We start from the raw sequence: 21,976 nt of genomic DNA, 5'->3' as shown, positions 1-21,976 counted from the left end.
TCTATCTATCTATCACATTTATATAGCCACCCATCTCACAGAATAAGTGATTCTGGGTGGCATACAATAAAGCTAGAAACAATTAATAAATACCAAACAATTATTGTTGTTATTATTAGTATTAAAAACTATTAAAAATCAATTACTAGATTCATAAAATGGATATTAAAATAAGGCTGCAGTTTTAAACATTATTTCTTGCTCTGAACATTTTTCAGAAGAAAAACTTATTATAGGGCATTGATATAGACTTTTATGCTCTGGTAGAATTTTTCTTGTTTTAATCTAGACATATAGTTCACTTAGCCCTCAAATAACATAGACAGTAGATCAATTTACAAATAGAGAGTTAACAGCTAAATTTCTGACTCAGTGATACTGACTCTCAAGTTAAAGATCAGCACTGAATTCTATTGGAAAACATTGTTGTTACATGATTTTTATTTAAAAACATGTAATATATGAAGTCACCTTCGTGTTCAGCTGGCAAAGCCAGGAACATTTTGAATATCAAATGTAGACATCCATTCTTTGTACATCATTTCAACTGACTGTAGTGAGTTTTGACAGTATCAATTCAATTGATTTTATTACGGTCACTGACCAGTACAAGATACAATTCTATAAAAATATGCACATTAGCCATTAGCCATAAAATATGAGCCATCTAAATTAAAATAATTTCAAATTAGAGTTTACAAGTTCCAGTTAGGTGTTAAAATACATTTGGATCACAATGTAAGTGAGCCCCTTAATCAAGTTTAAAAACAATCTTATTAATTTGCATTATCATGACTAATATTCTATCAGGTATAAGTGTCTATAAAATATATATATAAAATATTAAAAGGAGTGATAAAAAGAGTAAAATATCATATATAAAATGTGTTATATAGACCACAAAGTTATTACAAGGGATACATTACTACATTTTTCCAATCATAATCTGACGTATCTTCATAGCAGCTGCGCAGAATCTGGCTACTTGCACCGTGACAGTTGGATATTCATCTATAAGTAACATTTGCATATAATCTATATCTTTCCATCTAGGGCATTTACTAATCAAAGGTAATATTAGTTTACTCCTGAGCTCTTTATAAAAAGGACAACGGAGAAGCACATGGTCTGTAGTTTCTATCTCTCCATTGTTACAAGGGCACAGCCTTGCAGCTATTGGGATTTTTTTGTATCTGCCTTCCAAGACTGCAGAAGGGAGTGCATGGCTTCGAGCTAGGGAGAAAGCTTTCCGCTGGCTAGGAATGTCAAGTTGAGAAAGGTAGTTAGCGGTATTGACAATATATTTATTATGCTCTGAAGATAGGAAATGAGGGGCCTTCTGTAAGTCCATTTGTCTCTCTATATCCTATATCCAGTATCAGTATTTATTAAATGACTTCTTATTATATACTGTAGGGTTTAGCTTGTTCAATATACCAAAAAACAAACAAAAAAGCTGGAATAAAATTGGTCTGTGATTGAATGGGCTAAGTGATACCAATTCATTGTTACTCACAAAAGAGTTTATTTTGTTATTATAAATCAATTTCATCCCACTTTTTATACTCTTCAGTCACTGCCTCCAGTTGGAATCAATGGAAGTGCAAGTGACAACAATCAGTCTAGATATTTGATTATGGATTTAAGGACTTTTTCCCTTGTTTTGCTCAACTGATCATTTTTCTGTATCATCCCTGGCGAACCGAACATTTTTATTCACAATAATTCTGAACACCAATCAAATACGCAAAAGGGGGAGAGGATAGAAAGGCCATAGTAGATTATTTTGGGATCTTTTTATTATATGGGAAGATATACTAGTGCAATTTTTTTCATGCAAACTAAGAGATTAAATTAATGGGCTTGTTTAATGTAAGTTGCAATGGTATTAATAGAGATTTTGTACTTTACGTAGCTGAATCATAGTTACTAAAAGTTGGTGAAGATCTTTTATGTGAAGTATTTAAAGCATGATTAAGTAGGATTTACAGAGGCCAAATGGATCGGCTTCACTGCCTTCTTTAGGCTTAGCTCCACCTTCTTTCTTGCAGAAGCAGAATAAATCATTTAAATTTTCTTAATGAAATATTCTGCATGCAAGGAAATGTGTGCATGTCCTCTGTTGAAGTTTGTAAGTCTTCTAAAGTCCACTGAAGTCTTAAAGTTATGTGGACTATACTTTTTTAACATACAGATTAAAAACAATCTGATGTGAGTATACCAAAAAGGAAATGGTATGCTTAAATTAATAGATTACTCAGTAAGACTAACATTTTTGGTGGTGAATGGTGATCCAGGATATTCTATTTAAGTTCTTCTTAATCTCTAGACAGTTAACAGATCCATGTAGTTTTTGGAAATTATTTCAGATCTCATGTGTGTCAAAGAAGAACAGAGGTAAAAATCTAAAAATCTAATGCTGTCATGTGTTCTGGTTGTTCAATTAAAATAGGCAGTGACTGGATTTTTAAGGTAAATTTTTCTTTACCTTATGACTCTGAGAAGCAATTAAATTCTTGCAATCTAGACCAGTATTTGGCTAAGCAGCTGGCTAAAGAATCAGAACTTGGGAGATTCTTTATTTTAGGAATGAAGGAGCACTGACAGCTGAATTCACAAAGTAGGGGACAGGGTAGAACATTTTTAATGAACATGGCTAGCTTCTTCTGTGAAGACTGTAACGATTAACCCGTATTCCATTTTAAGGATATGGCAGTAGATATTTTATTTTATTTTATTTTATTTTATTTTATTTTATTTTATTTTATTTTATTTTATTTTATTTTATTTTATTTTATTTTATTTTATTTTATTATTTTATTTTATTTATCCAATTTGTCCCCGCCCATCTCCTCCCATTGGGGGACTCTGGGCGGTTTACAACAATCAATTAAAACAACAATAATAAAATGTACAGTATAAAATTACAATAATAAATAATATAAATAAAAGTAAAGATAAAAAGTCAAAGTGGCAAAAGAATCTAAAACAGTCCAAGTGTGGGAGGAGTGGTCTATAGCAGCCATCCCCATGTAGATCTACTCCCCTCTCCACCTCAAGCGAGGTGGCAGACTCCTCCGAAAGGCCAGGAGCTATGGGACCAACCTCACCTCCAGGGGCAGCATGTTCCACAGGGCAGGAGCTACTGCAGAGAAGGCCCGCTTCCTGGACCCCACCAAATGAAGTCCTAAAGACGGGGTCTGCAGCATGCCCTCTCTGTACGATCGGGTGGGACGGGCTGATGTAATGGGGAAGAGGCGGTCCCTCAGGTAACATGGCCCCATGCCGAGTAGGGCTTTAAAGGTAATAACCAACACCTTGAATTGGACCCGGAAGCAAACTGGTACCCGATGCAGCTCGCGCAGCAGTGGTGTTATATGTGCCCTTCTAGGGGCACCAAAAACAGCTTGCGCAGCTGCATTCTGGAACTGCTGAAGCTTCTGGATACTTTTCAAGGGTAGCCCCATGTAGAGTGCATTGCAATAGTCTATATGAGAGATAACAAGGGTATGAGTGACTGTTCAAAGGGCCTCCCGATCCAGGAAGGGGTGTAACTGGTGCACAGCACGTAGCTGCACAAAGGCTCTCCTGGCCACGGCTGCCACCTGCTCTTCAAGCAGGAGCCGTGAGTCCAGGAGGACCCCTAAGTTATGCACCGGGTCTGTCTGGGGCAGTGCAACCCCACCCAGAACCAGAGATGTTAATGTCCCAGATATGGAAGAACCATTAACCCACAGCCACTCGGTCTTACCAGGGTTCAGTTGAAGCCTGTTGTTCCCCATCCAGGCCCCCACAGCCCCCAGACACTCGGATAGGGTAGTCACGGCATCACTTACTTCACCCAGGATGGAGATATACAACTGAGAATCATCAGCATACTGATGATACCTCATCCCATGGAGATGGATGATCTCGCCCAGCAGTTTCATACAGATGTTAAAAAGGAGAGGGGAGAGTACTGATCCCTGTGGCACCCCACAAAGAAGGGGCCATGGGGCTGATCTCTCCTCCCCTATCAACACCGATTGGGACTGGCCCTGGAGGAAGGAGGTGAACCAGTGTAAGACTATGCCACCCACCCCCAACTCCCTGAGCCGCCCCAAAAGGATACCATGGTCAATGGTATCAAAAGCCACTGAGAGATCAAGGAGAGCGAGGATGGATGCACTGCCACCATCCCGCTCCCGCCAGAGATCATCCATAAGTGCAACCAATGCCGTTTCTGTCCCATAACCAGGCCTGAAACCTGACTGAAAGGGGTCTAGATAATCCGTTTCCTCCAGGACCCTCTGGAGCTGCAAAGCCACCACTTTCTCAACCACCTTCCCCAAAAAGGGAAGGTGGGAGACTGGACAAAAATTGTCCAGAACATTTTAGAACATAGTTAGAATTTTGAGATTGTGATCTAATAATAACACCTCACTCATATTCTTATTCAAAATCAATGTTCATATTCTTTAAAAAAAATAGCATATATAAAGAAAAATACACCCAAAAAAGTTTAAATTAAAAATACAATACAATAAGCAGAAACATAGAATTGTATAGTTGAAAGGGATGACAAGGATCATCCAGTCCAAGTCCCTGCAGCGTGTTGGAAAACAAACCATGCATACCAAATAATTTATAAAATCTATTTCATTACCTAGACAATTTTTAATTTTATTATTTATCAGATTTATACCCTGCTTTTCCTCCAGAATCTCAAGACACTTTTTATTTTATCTCCATAACAGCCCTGTAAAGTAGGTGAGGTTGAGTGGTTTTATTTATTGATTTATTGATTTAAATTTATAAGGCCATGCATCTCAACAACGTGTTTCTGGGTGGTAAACAGCAATTAAAAATATAAAATAGCAATAAAATAACAATAACACCCCTGTACAAACATAACTGTTAGCCAAAAGTCATCTAAACTCTGGGCATAACCATCCCACAGGGTCTGTCATATATTCTGACCTCCTTGCCTGGTAGCATAACCAGGTCTTCAAAGCCATATGAAAGGCAGCCTGGATTGGGACTAATCTAACCTCCATGGGGATAATGTTCCAAAAAGTAAGTGCCATGGCAGAAAAGGCTGTCTTGCTGGGTCCTGCCAGATGGTACTTTTTAATAAATGGGACCCATAACACGCCTCTCTTGCCAAATCTGATGGGACAGGTAGACACAATTGGAAGCCATCCCTCAAATAACCCTTTTGTTCTTAACGTAGGATAAAGAAGATGGGGAGGTAAAAATAGTAATTGAACTAGGTAAAATAGTAATTAAAATCAGAAATATTGTAAAGGAAAAGGGGATTATGGTGGTACAACCAGTAGAAATATTTTTTGGGAAATCACTCATAGCAAAAAGGAGTGGATGATTAGAGGACATGGTTCCTGTGTTCTTTGGGTGAGAAGAAAGGAAGCAGGAAACCGGTCTAAAATGTTAAAAATTCAGATCATGATGTGGTTTCAGTAATTACAAAATAATACAACAAGAGAACTGTCTGGAACTTTGACCCTCTAATGCTAAGTCTGGTTACCAGGGAGTGAATAGCCAATTGTCTCTGGAAAGCCTTAACCAGCCCTGGCTTCATTGGCTTCTCACCACCAGCAAAGATATTTTGACAGGCACTGTAATCAATGTGTTGTTTTCTTCCACAGGTTGTTATATGGAACTATTTGAGTCAGACTGCTTTTATGGTTTTAGTCTATTGTAAGCTACCCTGGGAAAAGTTGATTTTGAGAGATGGCATGCAAATCACAAAAATAAAAGGACTATAATAGTAAAAAAATGAGTCAACTCAACATGGATAGGAAGGAAGAGCTGTCAGCCTGGATTTATCATTAAATGAGGGAGTTCAGCAGCCAATAAATTCAAATAAATAAATAAACAAATGTATGTATGTATGTTTAATAACGCATTAGGAAGATTTGTGCTATTTAAAAGGTGAATGTCCACTTTCAACAGCCAAAATTCCCCTAGATACTAAAGGAAAGCTCATGTAAACTCAAAAGTATAGCAAGAAGCATCAGTCCACATAATCTGAAACATTATATTGGGATTCTGCATTATCAGCATTTTTGGATTGGCATAAACTACTTTAGGTCAAAATATTTCATTGTTTCTATTTTAAGTGGATAACAGTCATTACTTTCGATCTGAAATTAACGGAAGTTCCCTCATGCCAGGACAATGTCAGAGAAGCCCTAAACTCTGCCTAGTAACCATAACTATAGTACAGTCCTTCCTTCATAACCAGATGTTACCTCCTTCATCCCAAGATGTTGCCTTTACTTTATTCTCTGCCCATGAGAAACATACTTACCATAAGTCATCATGAGTTGTGCTGGTATAAAAGAAGTATTTCCCCTATGCACCCACCCTTATTTCAACACCATTCAAATATAGTGCTTGACACCAAGTTTCCTCCAGGCTTCCAACAAAAAGAAAACAGTATCATTTGGAGAAGATAACACCACTCTCTATATTTGTCAGTTTCAATTACTTCCCCACTTTTTGTTTGGCTTAAGACAGCTATTGCCCAGCAGCTGGTTAGGAGCTTCAGTTCTCCTAATATACAAGATTTATCTCAGGGGCCTTAAACTTGCAGCCATGGGACACGTGGCTCTGCAAGTCATTTTCTGCATCCCACAAAATTCTGCAGGTGCTAAACCTGAAACAAAAAAATTACAGATCAACCCAGTTATCTAGTAGTGAGGATTTCAGCAACTGGAATGAGTTGCTGAAGATTTAGTCTGGTTCTGAGTATCTTTGTAAGAAATACCTTGTATAAGGAAGATACTCGAAACACCAGTAAAGATTGGGTTTTTTACAAACATACATATTGATTATAAACAGATTTATAGATTTCCAGTTTAAAGCCTCAAACAAAATCTCCCTCAGCTATTTGATTCAGCTTTCAAGACACATAATTAGATGACATCACGAAAAGGAGGGAAAGAATACGGCAGAAGAAAAGCAGGTTCCCATTTCTGAATAGTTTCAGGCCATTTCCTTAATTCTCATATTCTCTCTCTATCTCTATCTCTCTCTCTCTCTCTCTCTCTCTCTCTCTTTCTCTCTCTCTCACACACACACCCACACACACCCACACGATGGGGAAAACAGCCAATGTTTAAGTCAAGCCATTAGTTTGCATTTCATTACTGTCTAGATGGAAAGTTGGAATAGATAGCAGTCATTCAAATTAGGGTCTTCTAGGGCTGAGATAAAGAAACCCGAAAACCATTACAGCACTTGAGAAGTGTAATTTAAAATGTCTGTGGTCTCCTTCTATATAGCATCATGACTTTAACGAAATGCAGATTTGTGGCTTGCTAACCAGTCAGGAGATTTTTTTTTTTCTTTAACTGCCATCTTCTCTTATTAATAATTCTTTAAAACTAGAATCTTGAACTTTATTTTGTGGCCTTAACTTGGCCTACTAAAGGTATTACTGTCATATGGACATGGATTTATATTCCCCACCACCCTCTCTGGCTAACAAAGCCACATTTGTTCTTTCTTTCCTTTTTTAATGGTCTTGCCATACAATCTTTAGCAGTGTTGCATGTTGCCAAGGTAAGTTGAGGCCAGTGGAAAGAATGAGATTGCTGTAAATTCAACAACTCAGATGGTTACTGCCATTTAAGAATTTTCTCTTATGAATAGATGAGTCCAGTTAGAGAAGAGAAATGAAAAAGGATGAATTTGGTTTATTTTTATTTCATTTTCAATTACTGTCTTTGCCATGAATGGCTTGATGCTATGTCATCTTTTATTCTTGCTAACAATCTTTGCAACAAGAAGAGGACATTGGAAAGCTAATGCCTAATAGGTGGCATTGCTTGTCTGCTTAGCACTCTACTGTACTACTTGACCTCTGCAATATTATGTATTCTGACTGGTCACCCATTTCACCTCTTTCCCATAAGTTAATAAGGCTGTAAAAAGGAAAGAATCTGAAATGGCCAGCCAGTCAAATTACAGAATATTGAAAAGGTCAAAATAGTAGAGCCTGCAGAGAGAAAAAATTACAGGAATATATGAGGCATTTAAATTCTTGTGACAATGATTATAAGAAGAATGGGAAAGGATACCCATTTATGTTACTTCAGTCTAGTGAATCCCACAGGATGATGGCCCCAGAACAGGAATAATTTAGCCTACCAGTCTGGAAGAATTTTATACATTGGGTACATGGGTACTGAAGAAAAAATAAAAATAAGTAGCTGTGCTGAGCTTTTTTCCAAATCTTTTTTTTTTTGGGGGGGCATTTCCATCCTCATTCATTGATAGTATATAGCAAGTCCCATGACAGCTCCCTTTACAAGGGAAATTGGATAGATTGCTGGACATTTTTACAGTCAATATGGCATATGGGTAAAGAAATTGGCAAAGGAATCACCAAGAGGCATTTCAAAGTATGGCATGAGGCTCTCCAGTACATTGGCCAGACTAACAAAAGCAATAATCAGGTAAGCATTTGTGAACTGTGATTCTCCAAGTGGGAATCCAACTTTTGGCAACCCTGAAGCTGGATGAAGGGCAAGCATCTTTTCAATGAAGGGAATCTGCTTTCGAATCCAGGACTCAAAAACAGAGTAGGTTGCAGAGATCAAGGCAGACCTTCTTCAGTAACATACTATTTTTTTTCTGTGCTTCCTCATCTAATTTAGGATTAGTTATTTCTTAAAATTCCAATTGTATGCATTGACTTTAAGAACTTACTTCTATACAGGTAGTCCTCAAGTTATAGCTTAAGTTATGAGTTCAGCAACCATTTGAAGTTATGGTAGTGGCTGAATGAAGGAACTTATGACCAGTCCCCAAAGTTATGGTCACGTGATCAAAATGTGGGCATTTGGCAGCCCGCCCCAACTTAAACCACCGGGGCACTTCAACTCCCTCCACCTGCCTATCTCCACCCCTTTGGCCCCCTGCACTCTGCAGTCTCTGCCGCCCTAGCTAACTTTTTCCATCTTCTTCCTGCTGCTGACCAAGCATGTCTGGCCTGGCCCTTTGCAAGGCAGCTGAGGTGCTGGCTGCATGAGGCTTTCTTCCCAAGGTTGCACACAGTGGTTTCCTCACAAGACCTGGGGAAGATAGCCTCACGTGTCCAGCAGCTCCCTTGCAAAGGGCCAGGGTGGGCATGCCTCCTCAACAGCGGGAGCAAGAAGATGGCAAAGGTCAGCTGGGGTGGCAGAGCACAGGGCAGCAGGGGCCTCAGAGTGCAGGATGGCGAGGACTCCAAGAACCCCTAGCTGCAGCATGGCAAGCAGCCCCAGAGCCATGCAGTTCTCGGGCTGCTTGCCACCCTTCAAGGCAGGGTGCAGGGCAGCACAAAGGGCAGAGATGGGGGGAGAAGGGTGGGTGGGGGGAGTTGAAGAGGAGGCTTGGGGCTGGAAGGGACCAAGCCCAGAATGGATTGGATTGGGGTGGGTCCTTGGCTAACAACCGGTGGAATTCAGTTAATGATGGCAACGGGGAGTGCCAGGATTGCTGTCGCTAAGCGATGCGGTCACAATATGTTGTGCTTTATGACCACATTGCTTAGTGACATAAATTCTGGTCCCAATTACTATTGTAATTCAAGGACTACCTGTATTTACACCTGGAAATGGAACCGCTCTTTTCATTTGATGAAATCATTCACTTAGTATCTGATGATTATGCAATGGAAGATACTTTTTTATGAAAGCAAAACTGTCCTTCTGTCCACAGTCCAAAACAAGATTTTGATTCACAAGAAAGAACAAATTTCCCTGTTAGCTGATGTTTATGTTTAAAGTTCTAAGAAGCTATTCAGACGTTGGTGCTATTTTTAATCTATAAATAACGCAGTTGCCTACGTGCCATCTCTCTGTGTAAAATATTTTAATCTCCTAATTAATTGTATTTAACTTGTATTGATCCTTTTTCACCCAAGTCCCATCTGCCGATTACTGTCAATGCAAGATCAGTTTTTTTTTTCTAACAAGGCAACTAAAATTGTGCTTTGATTTGTATTTAAAAACTACAGTTCAGTGTTGTTCTTTTAAAGAGGAACCCTGATCCAAGTATTTCATAGCTATCTATGACTTGTGTGCTTCCCTCCTTTACTCACACAGGAGGGGATATGATAGCCTGCAGACTTTTCAGGACTATAATATATCTCCTTTGTGAATCTTGTTGTGTAGAACAAGCCCCTAAATATACTTGAGTCAAGAGGTCATTTATTTTTCACCTCCCTCTTCTCAGCAGGAATTGTGAGTCCATGAGATAAAAGTGTTTTTTTTTAAAGAAAGGAGGAATTGCTTGATCTACAGGTTATAAGCAGTAGAAGGAACTGAAAATCTGCCGCCATCTTCCTGCTTGATTGCTCTCAGTGGCATTTTCTTGTCAGTTTATTAGTGCTACTTCCACAACCTGATCTTAGTGAGCACAATGGGAGGTTGGCCTAGGTTGTCAGAGGGAGTAGCCATCCCAAAGGATAAGATATTTTGGACTTCAGCTTGAAAGAATAACCTCAGTCAGGTGGGCTGCAGCTTTTGATTGAAGGGTTACAATGATGTCATAATTAAGGAAAGGTGGAAAAGATCAAGGAGAATCACCACAGGGCTCTAACCTTTTCATGCTTAAGATTTGTGCTGGAGTAACTGGCTCAGCTTTTGGCACAGAGACCATGGACAGCTCTCCATATCTTAAATAAATCCCCATCATGCCCCCATCTCTCATTCTAATTTGGTCAGAAAACTTTAAACTGAGGTGGTAAATCATTTCTTCCTTTTTAATGTTCATATCTCCTTTGAAAAGATGGAGCTTGGCAGATACCAAACACCATCCTACTTCATTCATGAGGTTGCCAGGGTGAGGAAGCTGTAAGAATGAACATTTTGCTTTCTATAGAATTGAGGTGTTTGTGTGAGTAAAGATAACCTAGTTATAAGTTTATGTTGCCTCCCTGTTAGTCCGGTCCCTGAAGATGTTGGCTAGCTGGCTAGTTCAAAATGTCTTCGTTGAATTGAGTTGATAAACTGTTGATTCTGGTTAAAACATCTGTCAGGGAAGGAAAAGATAAGACAAATAAACTATATACTGCCTTGGCATAAACCATTGTGCAGGAAGGTGGCATGTGCCCTTGAAATTTACCAGTTCCTTAAATTACTGCTTTTATAGGCAAGAGCATGATCTTGATGCCAAAGTGCAGCTTTTAGGACTGTGGGTCAGATGGAAAGGAGACTTATGAAAAATGGAAAAATGAATGCACTACCCACTTATACTTATATGAAATGCTTATCAGTGTCAAACTTTCTTTCAGGCTGAACCAATGCGGCTGCATTTTCCAGCCCACTGAAAGTCAAGTTTATGCAGTGAAAAGTGGCAAAACAGCATACTGTGTCACTCCCAGCATGAGTAATTTGAGGACTTGCATTTTTAAAGGGGGAAAGAAATTCCCCTAATACTTTAGTTGCCAGGACTGTAAGCTGTTTGGATGAGAAACCTTTGTTCTGCCTAGAATTCTTGTTAAGGGATCTGCCACCATCTTCTTTGTTTGAATTTGACTTAGTGAGCAATTTGAACTTCTGCATCGCCAAACTCATTATAAATATGCAAGTTCAGGGGGGGGGGGAGCTGAATAAAATGGTTATGTAATTACATACTTCTCATAATTATTGAGTAATTATATACTTCTCATAATTGCCAAGTAATCATGCTGCTATAACTAGAACTTAATGTTACAACTAATTATATAATTACTGTGTATTAATGTTGTTATCAAGGAAACAGAACAAAGTGTTGCTTAGCTTGAAGCTTTTTTCTCAGTAGCATTTTAAAATATAAAAACTAATATTTGTTATGTGGCTGGACATGGGTTTTATAAACTGAACATGTAAAGCAAAATAAAACTTGTTTTAAGGAAAGAAATGGCTGAAACTGTTATGCTAATACTTTCTTGCTAGATATAGGACTCAGCACCTAAAGTAACAATTTTAGATGTTTTAGCACATTCTCATGTCTTGCTTCACATCCGTGTGCAAAGATGCATGTGTGCACATCATGCAGAGAGCTATCCAAAGCTGACACAGAAAATGCATTCACTGCACTTCAACAGAAGTTGGGCTTAGGTACTTAATGGTAGATCAGTCTGTGATTTGAGTCACTGTTTGTTCTGAGACTGATTATGAAACATACGGTGGGCACAGGTTATTTTAGAATTGTTCGGCTTTAATTATGAATGTAAGAGGCAACAACATCAAATGCTTATGAATACTTGAGAGAGTCTCTTTTAGTGATCATACAATGCAGGAATATGGGCTTATTGAGCATTCTAGGGGTTATCCACACTGCTGGGTTGCCCTGTAACCTAAACAAGCAAGCAACTGTTTCTCCAGGGTTGATGGAGAGATGGATGATGTCACTGTGTCACTCATCTTCAAAGCAACCTCATGACATGTTTCTCTGTTCTGCTTCTAAAGTAGACTTTTCTGTGTTACATGTTCTCAAGTGCTCCTGTCCATTTCAGTTGGTTGCAAGTTATCTCAGCAATTCATTGGCTACTGCAGAGGAAAGATGAACCCTTCAGCTGAGTCAGTGAAATAATTTTGATACCCAGTTGCCAGTTTGAAATCCATCAGAATTATTATTATTATTATTATTATTATTATTATTATTATTATTATTATTTCTTTTGTTAATTAATTTTGATACTCAGTTGCCAGTTTGAAATCCATCAGACTTTTTTTATTATTATAATTTTTCTTTTGTTAATAGGTAGTCTTTTCCCTATGCTTTTTTTAAGTGCAGGTTTTTATTGTTTTATTGTTTATCAAGGTTCCCCCCCGCCATTCCCCCAAGTGCCCAGATTGCTCAAACAAATCTATGGGATATCTGGGAACTAGGCGTAAACCCTTCTACTTCAGGTGACAGGAAGAATTATAAAAGAGTAAAACCCTGGACTTGTTTTTTTTTTTTTTAAAGCAGCCTCAGTAAAGATAATTTTAGCCTTCCTATAGAGATTATGGTGGTGGTGGTGGAGGAGATGATGATTTATTAAACTTGTATGCATCCTGATCTGGTCTACCTATTGGAGCCAACAGAAGAAGCAGCTCAGCGTCTCAGTACAGAAAGGGTTTTCTTAAGCCAGCTTTGAGTCAAGCCACCATGAGGACATGATAGGAATAACTTAAATGTTAAGTGTGATATGCCCTTAGAATCATAGGAATCTCTATAAAAATTGAATTAAAAGATGGCTAAATAGTTGCATTTGGTTCAAGAATTACATAATCCTAGACTTGGAAGGAGGGCATGATTTCAAGCCCATCCTTAGTTCAGAAATCCATATTGTAGCATCTCTGACAGATGGCTTTCAGGTCTCTAGCAGGAGACACTCCTCCCCCCCATCTCTAGAATATTGGTTCTACTGTCCAACTTTTCATGTTAAAAGGGTTTTTAAAAATTAAATAGTTTATCTTAACAAGTTTTACAGACAGAAATAGAAAAACTACAAAATACAAAAAAGAAATGCATTAAAAATTACAAAAACAAGACACTCCCCCCAAGAAGCTTTTTGTCTTTGGGGTTTGTTTGTTTGTTTGTTTGTTTGTAAATCAACCAGAATTTGTTCTCTTCTCAAGACTAACCATGTCAAATTCTCTCAGTCTCTTCTAGGATCTGGGTTTCAATCTTTTGAACATCCTTTGGTAGCGGTCTCCCCCAGTTCTTTAATTTTCCTATTGTTAAACCACCATGACCATTAGCCTTCCTATAAACATCTCAGGGAACAAGCCCTGAAAGCCACCAGCATCAGGGGAAGGGAGTTCAGTTTTTGCCATGTCATGTATGGAATCTGTTTTTCACTCTTCAGCACTTCACCAGGGAATATAAAGTGTTTTCTATGTGTACATTTATACATTTATTTTATTTCTTTATTTTATTTTTTATTAAATTTATACACTGCCCATCTCACTATAAAAGAAATGGAACTTTCCAAACAAAAGCAGGAGCTTGAAGAACTGTATGAAAGTGGAGGTTAAGCAAGGATCATAAGGCTCTGTTCAAAACAGGGCAGGACAAGGATATCAATAGTTAAATTTAGTGGGATGAAAGGAAAATTTAGGATATCTCAGTTCCTGATTTATTTTGATTTGGCACTCAGGTAGGCATTTGAATGCCTTAGCAACTTTTTGAAGACATTCCCTTTAATTTACTCAGTAATGGAAGCTCATAAGTAATTAGACTCTGATCCATCTAGTATCTATTCTGTTTCTTTCAGTTCCTAAGCCACCATCTTATTCTTAATCAAGGTGACAAGCTAATGTTACTCATGCCTGAGTACTTGTTCGAAAAAGAAGTAAAATAAAGGGTTATACTTCTGGTTACATCTGAGTATCTGAGAAATTTAATCCAAACAAAAAAAATTCAAGGTCTCCACATTGTGCCAGTGCTGGCCAAGCTCTTTGACCCACCTGACTTTTTCCCCTCCCTTTCTCCCTCCCTCTGTCTATCACCATCCTTCAGCACCCTTTCTTTCCAAAAATGCCAAATGGGATCTATCATTTGCTTAAAAATAAAAAAAATGTGGGTGGCTTCAATTAACTATTTCACTTGCTTAGAAAAAAATGCCAAAAGTAAACAGCATAGCAGAAAGAGAAAAGGGGTGGTTAAGCAGGAAGTGGGCTGAGGGAGAGTAAAGGAGGTGTCAAATATCATTCTGATAAATTTTTGCTTTGTAACTGGTGATGCCCTCCCTCACATCCATGGCAGCTATTTTGTGAAAGCATCCATAACACTTTTTCAAAATTCCAGATGTGTAGTTGATGAACTCTGGTCTCCTTGGACCCTTAAGCTTGTCAACAAGATTGTTATTGAACTTGGTGCCGAAAACACCCTAATCATATGATTTTTGAACTTACAACGTGCTGTCTTTACGGTGTTTACTTGTCTAAATCTATTATCTTCAGAAATGTTCAAGCTATAACTTTTTAGTATTATTTTTAGTTTCCTGTTTAAGTCATCCTTTTACTACAAAAATACCATACATATTTTACAGCACTTGAAGATTTCAAGGTTTTTTTCCCCCCCCTTTCTCTTTCAGCTAATGGCAATTACAGTATTTTGAATAGCACACAAATTTTACATATCGGCAAAGAAGCAAATGTCTGGGTGCCCATTGGAGGACTAATCCCATTTTCAAACTACACAGTGGAAGTGAATGCTTCTAATAGCCGAGGTTATGTGATCAGTGATCCTGTAAAAATTGCCCTACCTGCTGGTGGTAAGTATAATGGAATAGTCTTATTGTATATGCCCTCTTTTAATGAAATTTTACAATTGCTATTTGAAGGTATGTGGAGTAGGGTTGTGCTGTCACTTGCCTCTAGAGGACACTCCACTGCCTGGAGGTAGAACAGAGAGAAACATATCTGTAGTGGTACTTTCATTGACCGTTGTGTTGGTGTAAATTTTCACAGATAACGCGATTAGCATGCATTAATGTGTTATGGAAGCCAGCTTCTTATTCCTGATATAAGGAGGCATCCTCTAAAATAGTCATGGTTGGATGTTATCTTATTGTACAGTAGTTCAGAACACGAAGCAAAGAGAATCAACTTCTAATAGGATTCCATACAAGACTTCATTAGTTGAATTCACATAGATTCTTTTATCCTGGTCTTGAGATAATACTGTTTTAATGTATAGGATTGTGATACACATATGTAAACTGTTTTGAGTTGTAAATAAAAAAAGCATTGCTTAATTACTAGGTTAGATTCTTACTTTTTTCACTGGTTTATTTGTATCAAAAAAGCTGTCTGATATCTATATCAGTGTACAGTAGTGGAGATGAAAACATTTTAATTCAGTGAGCCAAAAATAGTGGTTGCCAAAGGAAGAGGCAGAGTATCCAAGATAGTGTAGTCATATGATTATGCCATTTTATTCTGGGAATTATGATATACTGTAGTTTCTTTCATCATTTGTTGTTGATTACAGTTAGGAAATGTATTGCTTTGAAATGATCTTTTTTATGACCTTGTGGTACTTTAAAAGCAATACCTCATTGACTAAATAGGTTTTAGTTCATGCTTCCTTTTACTTAATGACCTGAAAGCATATTATCCTGATTTACACATAAAATCATGCTGAAAAGCATGTGGCATTCAGTAGACTATGTGTATTTAAGTAGAATTAAATTAGCATTGAAAGTTATTAAAGATCTTCCATCCCATTGTCCAGTGGACTGTGATTTGAACTGAAATGAATAATAAATGAACCAGCACATATGAGAAAAGCCCTGATATATAAGACATTCGATAATCTGTATTTACCTTGCCATTATGTTTTATTATAATAATTTTATTTGACTGCATTAGCAACCAAGACCTAAATGCACATTTTGAATTAAATAGTAAACTGTAGCACTTTATTATAAACAGTTGTTATGAGGAATTTATCAGAATAGCTTGCTAAAATTAGTTGAGCCCAAGTTTTGATTAGTTTGTTGGCATGACTTAATTCTCCTGAAAGAGAAGTATTGCTTACCTGTCTATCCTTTAGCTATTTCACTGCCTAGTATCAAGGTATAACTCTAGCAAAAGTTGATATTTGGTGCCCTGGAGAGCAAACATACATTAATGCTGGAGTTTCTCTACTAACTTGATAGCATGTTCAGCCATCCACACATCTTTTTGGATGGTCTTGTGTGTCACCAGTTCTAGCTGGCACCCTTGTTTATAACTGCAATATTGAGTACAAAAACTCAGTGAAGTCCTTCAGTATTTCTATCAAATGAATATTTACACTTAAGATTAGTCTTTCCCTATACCAGCTCTAGGCCAGGACTAAGCCAGCATTGTTCACTGTCTCCTTGAAATATTCTGGAGGAACAATTTGTTCTTATTTTTCTTTTACCTTAATCTCTAATAAATTTAATAACCTATGCTAGACAATCCACTTAAGACATATCCAAAATTGTAACTTGAAAGTTCTAAATTTGTGGCCAACATTCATCTAGATCAAAGTGGGCAACTTGCAACTTGCAGTTTAGACCATGGGGTAGTACTGATGGTGATCAACTGAGACCTCTTCCTTCAAGCCTGTCCTATTCAGACCATGCACCAAACCGATTCTCAGTAAAACACTTTATTAAGAACTATTTACAATCAATAAGTCCTTGGAGTAAGGAGACTGGAGTAATCAAGGCTAGACAATGTAGCAAGGCAGCACTAGGTATTATCTGGGAGGGAGACTGGATCCAAATGGAACACAAGGACTGGAGACAGCAGATCCCGAACTGGAATAAACCTGGAACAACACGACACGAGATGGCTGGCTCAGTGGATCTGGATGCAAGGCTACGATCAGCAAACTGAAATACACAGAATCTTGGGCACAGAACTCAAACTCAGAGCAAGGCTGGACTTGGCTGGAATCACCGGCATGGACTGGATCTCTGAAGAAGACAAGTTGGAGCAAGACTTGGAACTTAGCACTGGGCTAGACTCAGCTGGGAGCCCCGGCTGGGCTGGATTCTGTGGGCAAGAGACTCAATGCAAGGCTTGGAACTCAGAACTCGACTTGACTTGGCTGGAGACCCCAGGCTGGACTGGATTCGCTGGACAGGAGACCTGGAACAAGGCTTGGAACTCGGGATTCGGTTTAACTTGGCTGGAATCCCTGGACTAGACTGGATTCGCTGGGCAGAAGGCTTGGAACAGGGCTTGGAACTCAGAACTAGGCTCGGTTCGGCTGGAAGCACTGTGTGTTCCACGAATCCTGAGCAAGGCAAGCTACAACCCCCAAAATTTGCAGGGGTTTGCGAAAAACAGTTGCAGTAAACTGCTGACGGGCAGTGGCATGAAAAACCCTCGGCTCAGTTGCACTTGTGAGAGCAACGCGAGCTCTTGAAGCCGGAGGCAAGGTGCTGGCTGCCAGGCTCGGGCAACACTGGTTCCTCAAATGCAGTGGGCATGAAGATCCCTTCTTCAGAATTCAAGTCTGGCGCTGCTTCTTCTTCAGTCACAGATGCTACTTCTGATGTCAGTAGGGAATCTTCTTCTAGAGCTGCAGGTCTAGAGGACCGGTTGTCTCCAGCAGCACGCTGTCTGCACTGCTGCCTTTTATCCCGTTCCTTGGCATGCTTGGAGTCTCCTGCAGCCAATTGGGCTGCTTTTTTCTTTGCGTGCTTTTCAGCACATCTCTGGTGCGTGGTGATTGGCGTATTCAAATCCCCCTCCAGATCTTGCCCAATCAGCGTCGTGGATTCTTCCCGCTCTGCTGAGTCGGGCTGGAGTTTCGTTTCTCCGATTCCAGCCTGGTAAATTTCTAATTTCTCCTCTGACTTGGAAAGTGAAACTAAATCCAGCCAGAGGCAGGCCTGGTCCTGACAAGGCCTTCACAAACCCCCCTCCCCCTGGGCATACAGATTATTTGGAAAGGAATGTGGCCTTTAACAGCAACAACAATAATAACAACAGGTTGTCTAGCATGGAACAGTTGATGAATGGGCAGCTTAAAGCAAACCCTTGGAAACAGTTTCTGGTTATCTGAGAGGGTTGGAGAAACAAGAAAAAAACAAAATATCTGGAATAATATTACAGCTTTTATGATTAAAGTGCAGAAATATTGTTCATTTTTAAAACTGCACCTTCAGACACTCCACTTAATGATAAAATGGTTAAATGGGTTTAATATTTATTTGCATTTATTTTTTTTACAGTTAAAACTTTATTTAACAATAATACAGCATATAGATAGATATATTCATTCCCCTCTTTTAAAAGGTACATCAACAGTACTCCATACTTATTTTATTATTGTTTTAGTCTTATTATAATCTTTTAATTTAATTTAATTTAATTTAAAAGAAGGATTGGGCCCTCTTCTTTTCACCATTTTTATTAGTGATGAACAAAATTGCTATAGAGTTTTGCAGGTTATCCACAATTGTATAGGATAGGTAATTCTGTAGAAATAAAAAATACAATTCAGAATAATTCTGAGAGGCTAGAGAAATGGGATGAAAATGACAAAATGAAATTTAACAGAGACAGATGTAAAGTTGCTAAGAGGATAAGGATTTCAACTCTTAACAAAATCTAGTAGATTAATATTTTATGTAGTTGGAATTTGGGATTTAGCTTAAGTAACGGTAGACATCAGCTGTCCCTTAATTTGCTTTAATCTAATTGGCTGTTTTAGCGATTTTATCAGTCAAAGCTGTATGAATTGGCAGTCGATCAGAAAAGTCAACCTCAGGGTTCATGCAGGTAAATGAAAGAACCACCAGTTAAACTCAGCATTGTGTTAGTAAGTTAAAACCAGGAAAGGAAATGATCCTAGAGTTGCTAGGTAAAAGAAACCTGAGAAGTTTTGCATGATGTTCAAGTTCAGAACAAAGGCATTTATGAAGTATATAAATTTTAAATACACAGCATTTTGCCTCAAGACTTTTTTTTTTCCAGATGAACTGAAATCTTGTCTGGAACTGTCTTTGTTACATCAAAGAACTGCATAGAAAGCTAAAAGAAACCAAAGAAGCATAAAAGGGCATAGTTTAAAATGATTAGTGACAATTTTTATACAGCAGAGAAAGATCTTTTTCCTGTCTCCTTCCACCTCCCCCAATGAATAAATTCATTCCATTAATCTTGTCTGAAAATGTTTCAGTAGGAGTTGCTTAAAAATATGAAAGCAACATATTAATTGATGTTCAGCTGCACACGCACTGGTATTCAGATACAGAACATTTAAAATAAACGCAAATAGCAGTTAGCATTTCAAAAATAGCAATTTACCCTAACCTGTAAATCATAATATTTGAAACATACGCAGGTGCTCCATGGAAAGCTTTTTTAGCTGTTGCTCTTCTGAGAGAAAGACAAAAAAGGATATGAAGAAAAGAGTTCCTCTTCTAAATATGTTTAGTGGTGTAATAATTGGTTCCACTGATCCAAAATAATAATTAAAAAAAAGCTCCCAGTCCCGTCATTATATTGACTGGTATAAGACATGTATTTATTTTATTTATTTTATTATTTACACTGGTGCTTTTTAAAAATGTTTTTTCCGACTTTCTTTAACGTGCCTAGCAGTTACCAGACTTTTCAAGGCTGGTAAAAGTTCTGATGATTATGCAGGCAGTCACAAGATTTCCTTGTTAAATGTTGATATCAAAATTATCAAAGTAACCCTAACACTTAAACTACAGGTGGCATTACTTTCAGTCCTTCAGAATCTTGTTTAATCAAAGGACAACAAGCTTCAGATAATATTATATTACTAACTAAGACTCTAGTTATATGTTTTAAAAAATGTAATTAGTATTATGCCGGCAAATCTGGAGAATGACGCAGTGATCAACTGATTGAAATAGGTCAGTCTACATTCCAATGAGTGTAAAATAACAGAGCGTGCAAACTATTGTGCAATATCCTTAATTTCAAAAAAAATGCTTAAGATCAAACAATACAGATTAGAACCCTGCATAGAAAAAGAAATGCCAGATGTTCAAGCTGGCTTTAGAAAAGACCAAGGAACACGAGACATTATTGCCGATGCCTGCTGGATAATTGAGAAAGCCAAACTATACCAAAAAGAAGTCAATATGTGTTTCATTGATTATAGAAAAGCCTTTGATTGTGTTGATCATATCAAGTTGTGGAAAGTGGTCAGAAAAAATGGGAATCCCAGAATATCTCATTGTCCTCATGAGAAACTTATATACAGGTCAGGAAGCCACAGCAAAGACAGGACATGATGAAACAGACTGGCTCCAGGTTGGCAAAGGAGTGTGACAAGGCTGCATACTCCTCCCTTATTTATTCAACTTACATGTGGAATATATATTAAGGGAATCTGGCTTGGAAGAAGATGTGTGTGGTTTTAAAATTGGAGGAAGGGACATCAGTAACCTGCACTATGCTGATGACACTACTCTGATAGCCGAAAATGCAAAGGATCTGCAAGTCTTAGTACTAAAAGTCAAAGAGTCTTCATTGGATATCCATTTAATAAATTCATGCATTACAGTTCATACTGAACAATGCTTTTGTATTGACCACATTAATCCTTGATACTTTTCTTTGGAGAACTGATGAGCCCATATAGCATGGTGACCCAGGTCCAGGTCCCCAGTAGACCACAGAACTCACTGAGTGACTTTGGGACAGTATCTTTCAGTCCAACCTCTTTTACAGAGTACTTTTTCTGAGTTAAAAATAGAAGAGACTATCATGAATTCTCAAAAAAAAAAAGACAAATTATAAATGCTTGGGTCACAGACTCTGGGATGAGGTTTAAGGAGCTCCAGGAGATAAAGTATTTCAAGAATGTCAGTGATGGAAAATGTGTTTATTTTATTTTTATTTATTTATTTAAATTTGTAATAGTTGCTAAACTCCAATGGACTCTGGGCGGCATACAGAAACAAAAAAAATCCATAAAAACAGATAAAATATAAAACCACACAGACAGCCCAGACTAAGACTATCTAAAATGTGACACAAATCAAACAAAACAACCCCCACATAAAAAAAAATACAATAAGACACTAACCACAAGCCTGGTACCAAAGCCAGGTTTTAAGAGTTTTCTGTAAACCTGGGAGAGAGGACACTATCCTTATCTCTGAGAGAATGCTGTTCCAGAGGGTTGGGACTGAGACAGAGAAGGCATACTTCCTTGGTCCCATAAGATGACAACATTTAATCAAGGGGACCTGGAGCACACTAACTCTGCCAGAATGTATCAGGCAGGCAGAAATTTTATTTATTTATTATTCAAATTTAATTACTGCCCATCTCCCCCAAAGAGGGACTCAAATAATTATTTTCAAATAATTGAAGACATGCAGTCCCTCAGATATCCAGGCCCTATGCCATACAGAGCTTTATAAGTAATAGCCAGCACCTTGAATTGCACTCAGAAGTTGAATGGCAACTAATGCAGCTTTCGTAGCAGTGGTGATGCACGGGCATACCAAAAGGTGCCTGTTGCTGTTCATGCTGCT

At 38.1% G+C, this 21,976-nt stretch overlaps 1 protein-coding gene across 1 annotated transcript in view; it reads left to right on the top strand.

Moving 5' to 3' along the window:
* The window catches only part of USH2A (usherin), a 513,845-nt gene that overhangs the window by 279,791 nt on the left and 212,078 nt on the right, over positions 1-21,976 (top strand). Inside the window, exon 37 of the mRNA XM_063288775.1 lies at positions 15,062-15,241. Coding sequence (XP_063144845.1) covers positions 15,062-15,241 — 180 coding nt within the window. The remainder of the gene's footprint in view (positions 1-15,061; positions 15,242-21,976) is intronic.

Source organism: Candoia aspera, chromosome 1 (assembly GCF_035149785.1).
Source record: "Candoia aspera isolate rCanAsp1 chromosome 1, rCanAsp1.hap2, whole genome shotgun sequence".
NCBI lineage: Eukaryota > Metazoa > Chordata > Lepidosauria > Squamata > Boidae > Candoia > Candoia aspera.
The sequence above is the reverse complement of the archived record's forward strand: the minus strand, read 5'-3'. Positions and strand labels throughout refer to the sequence as shown.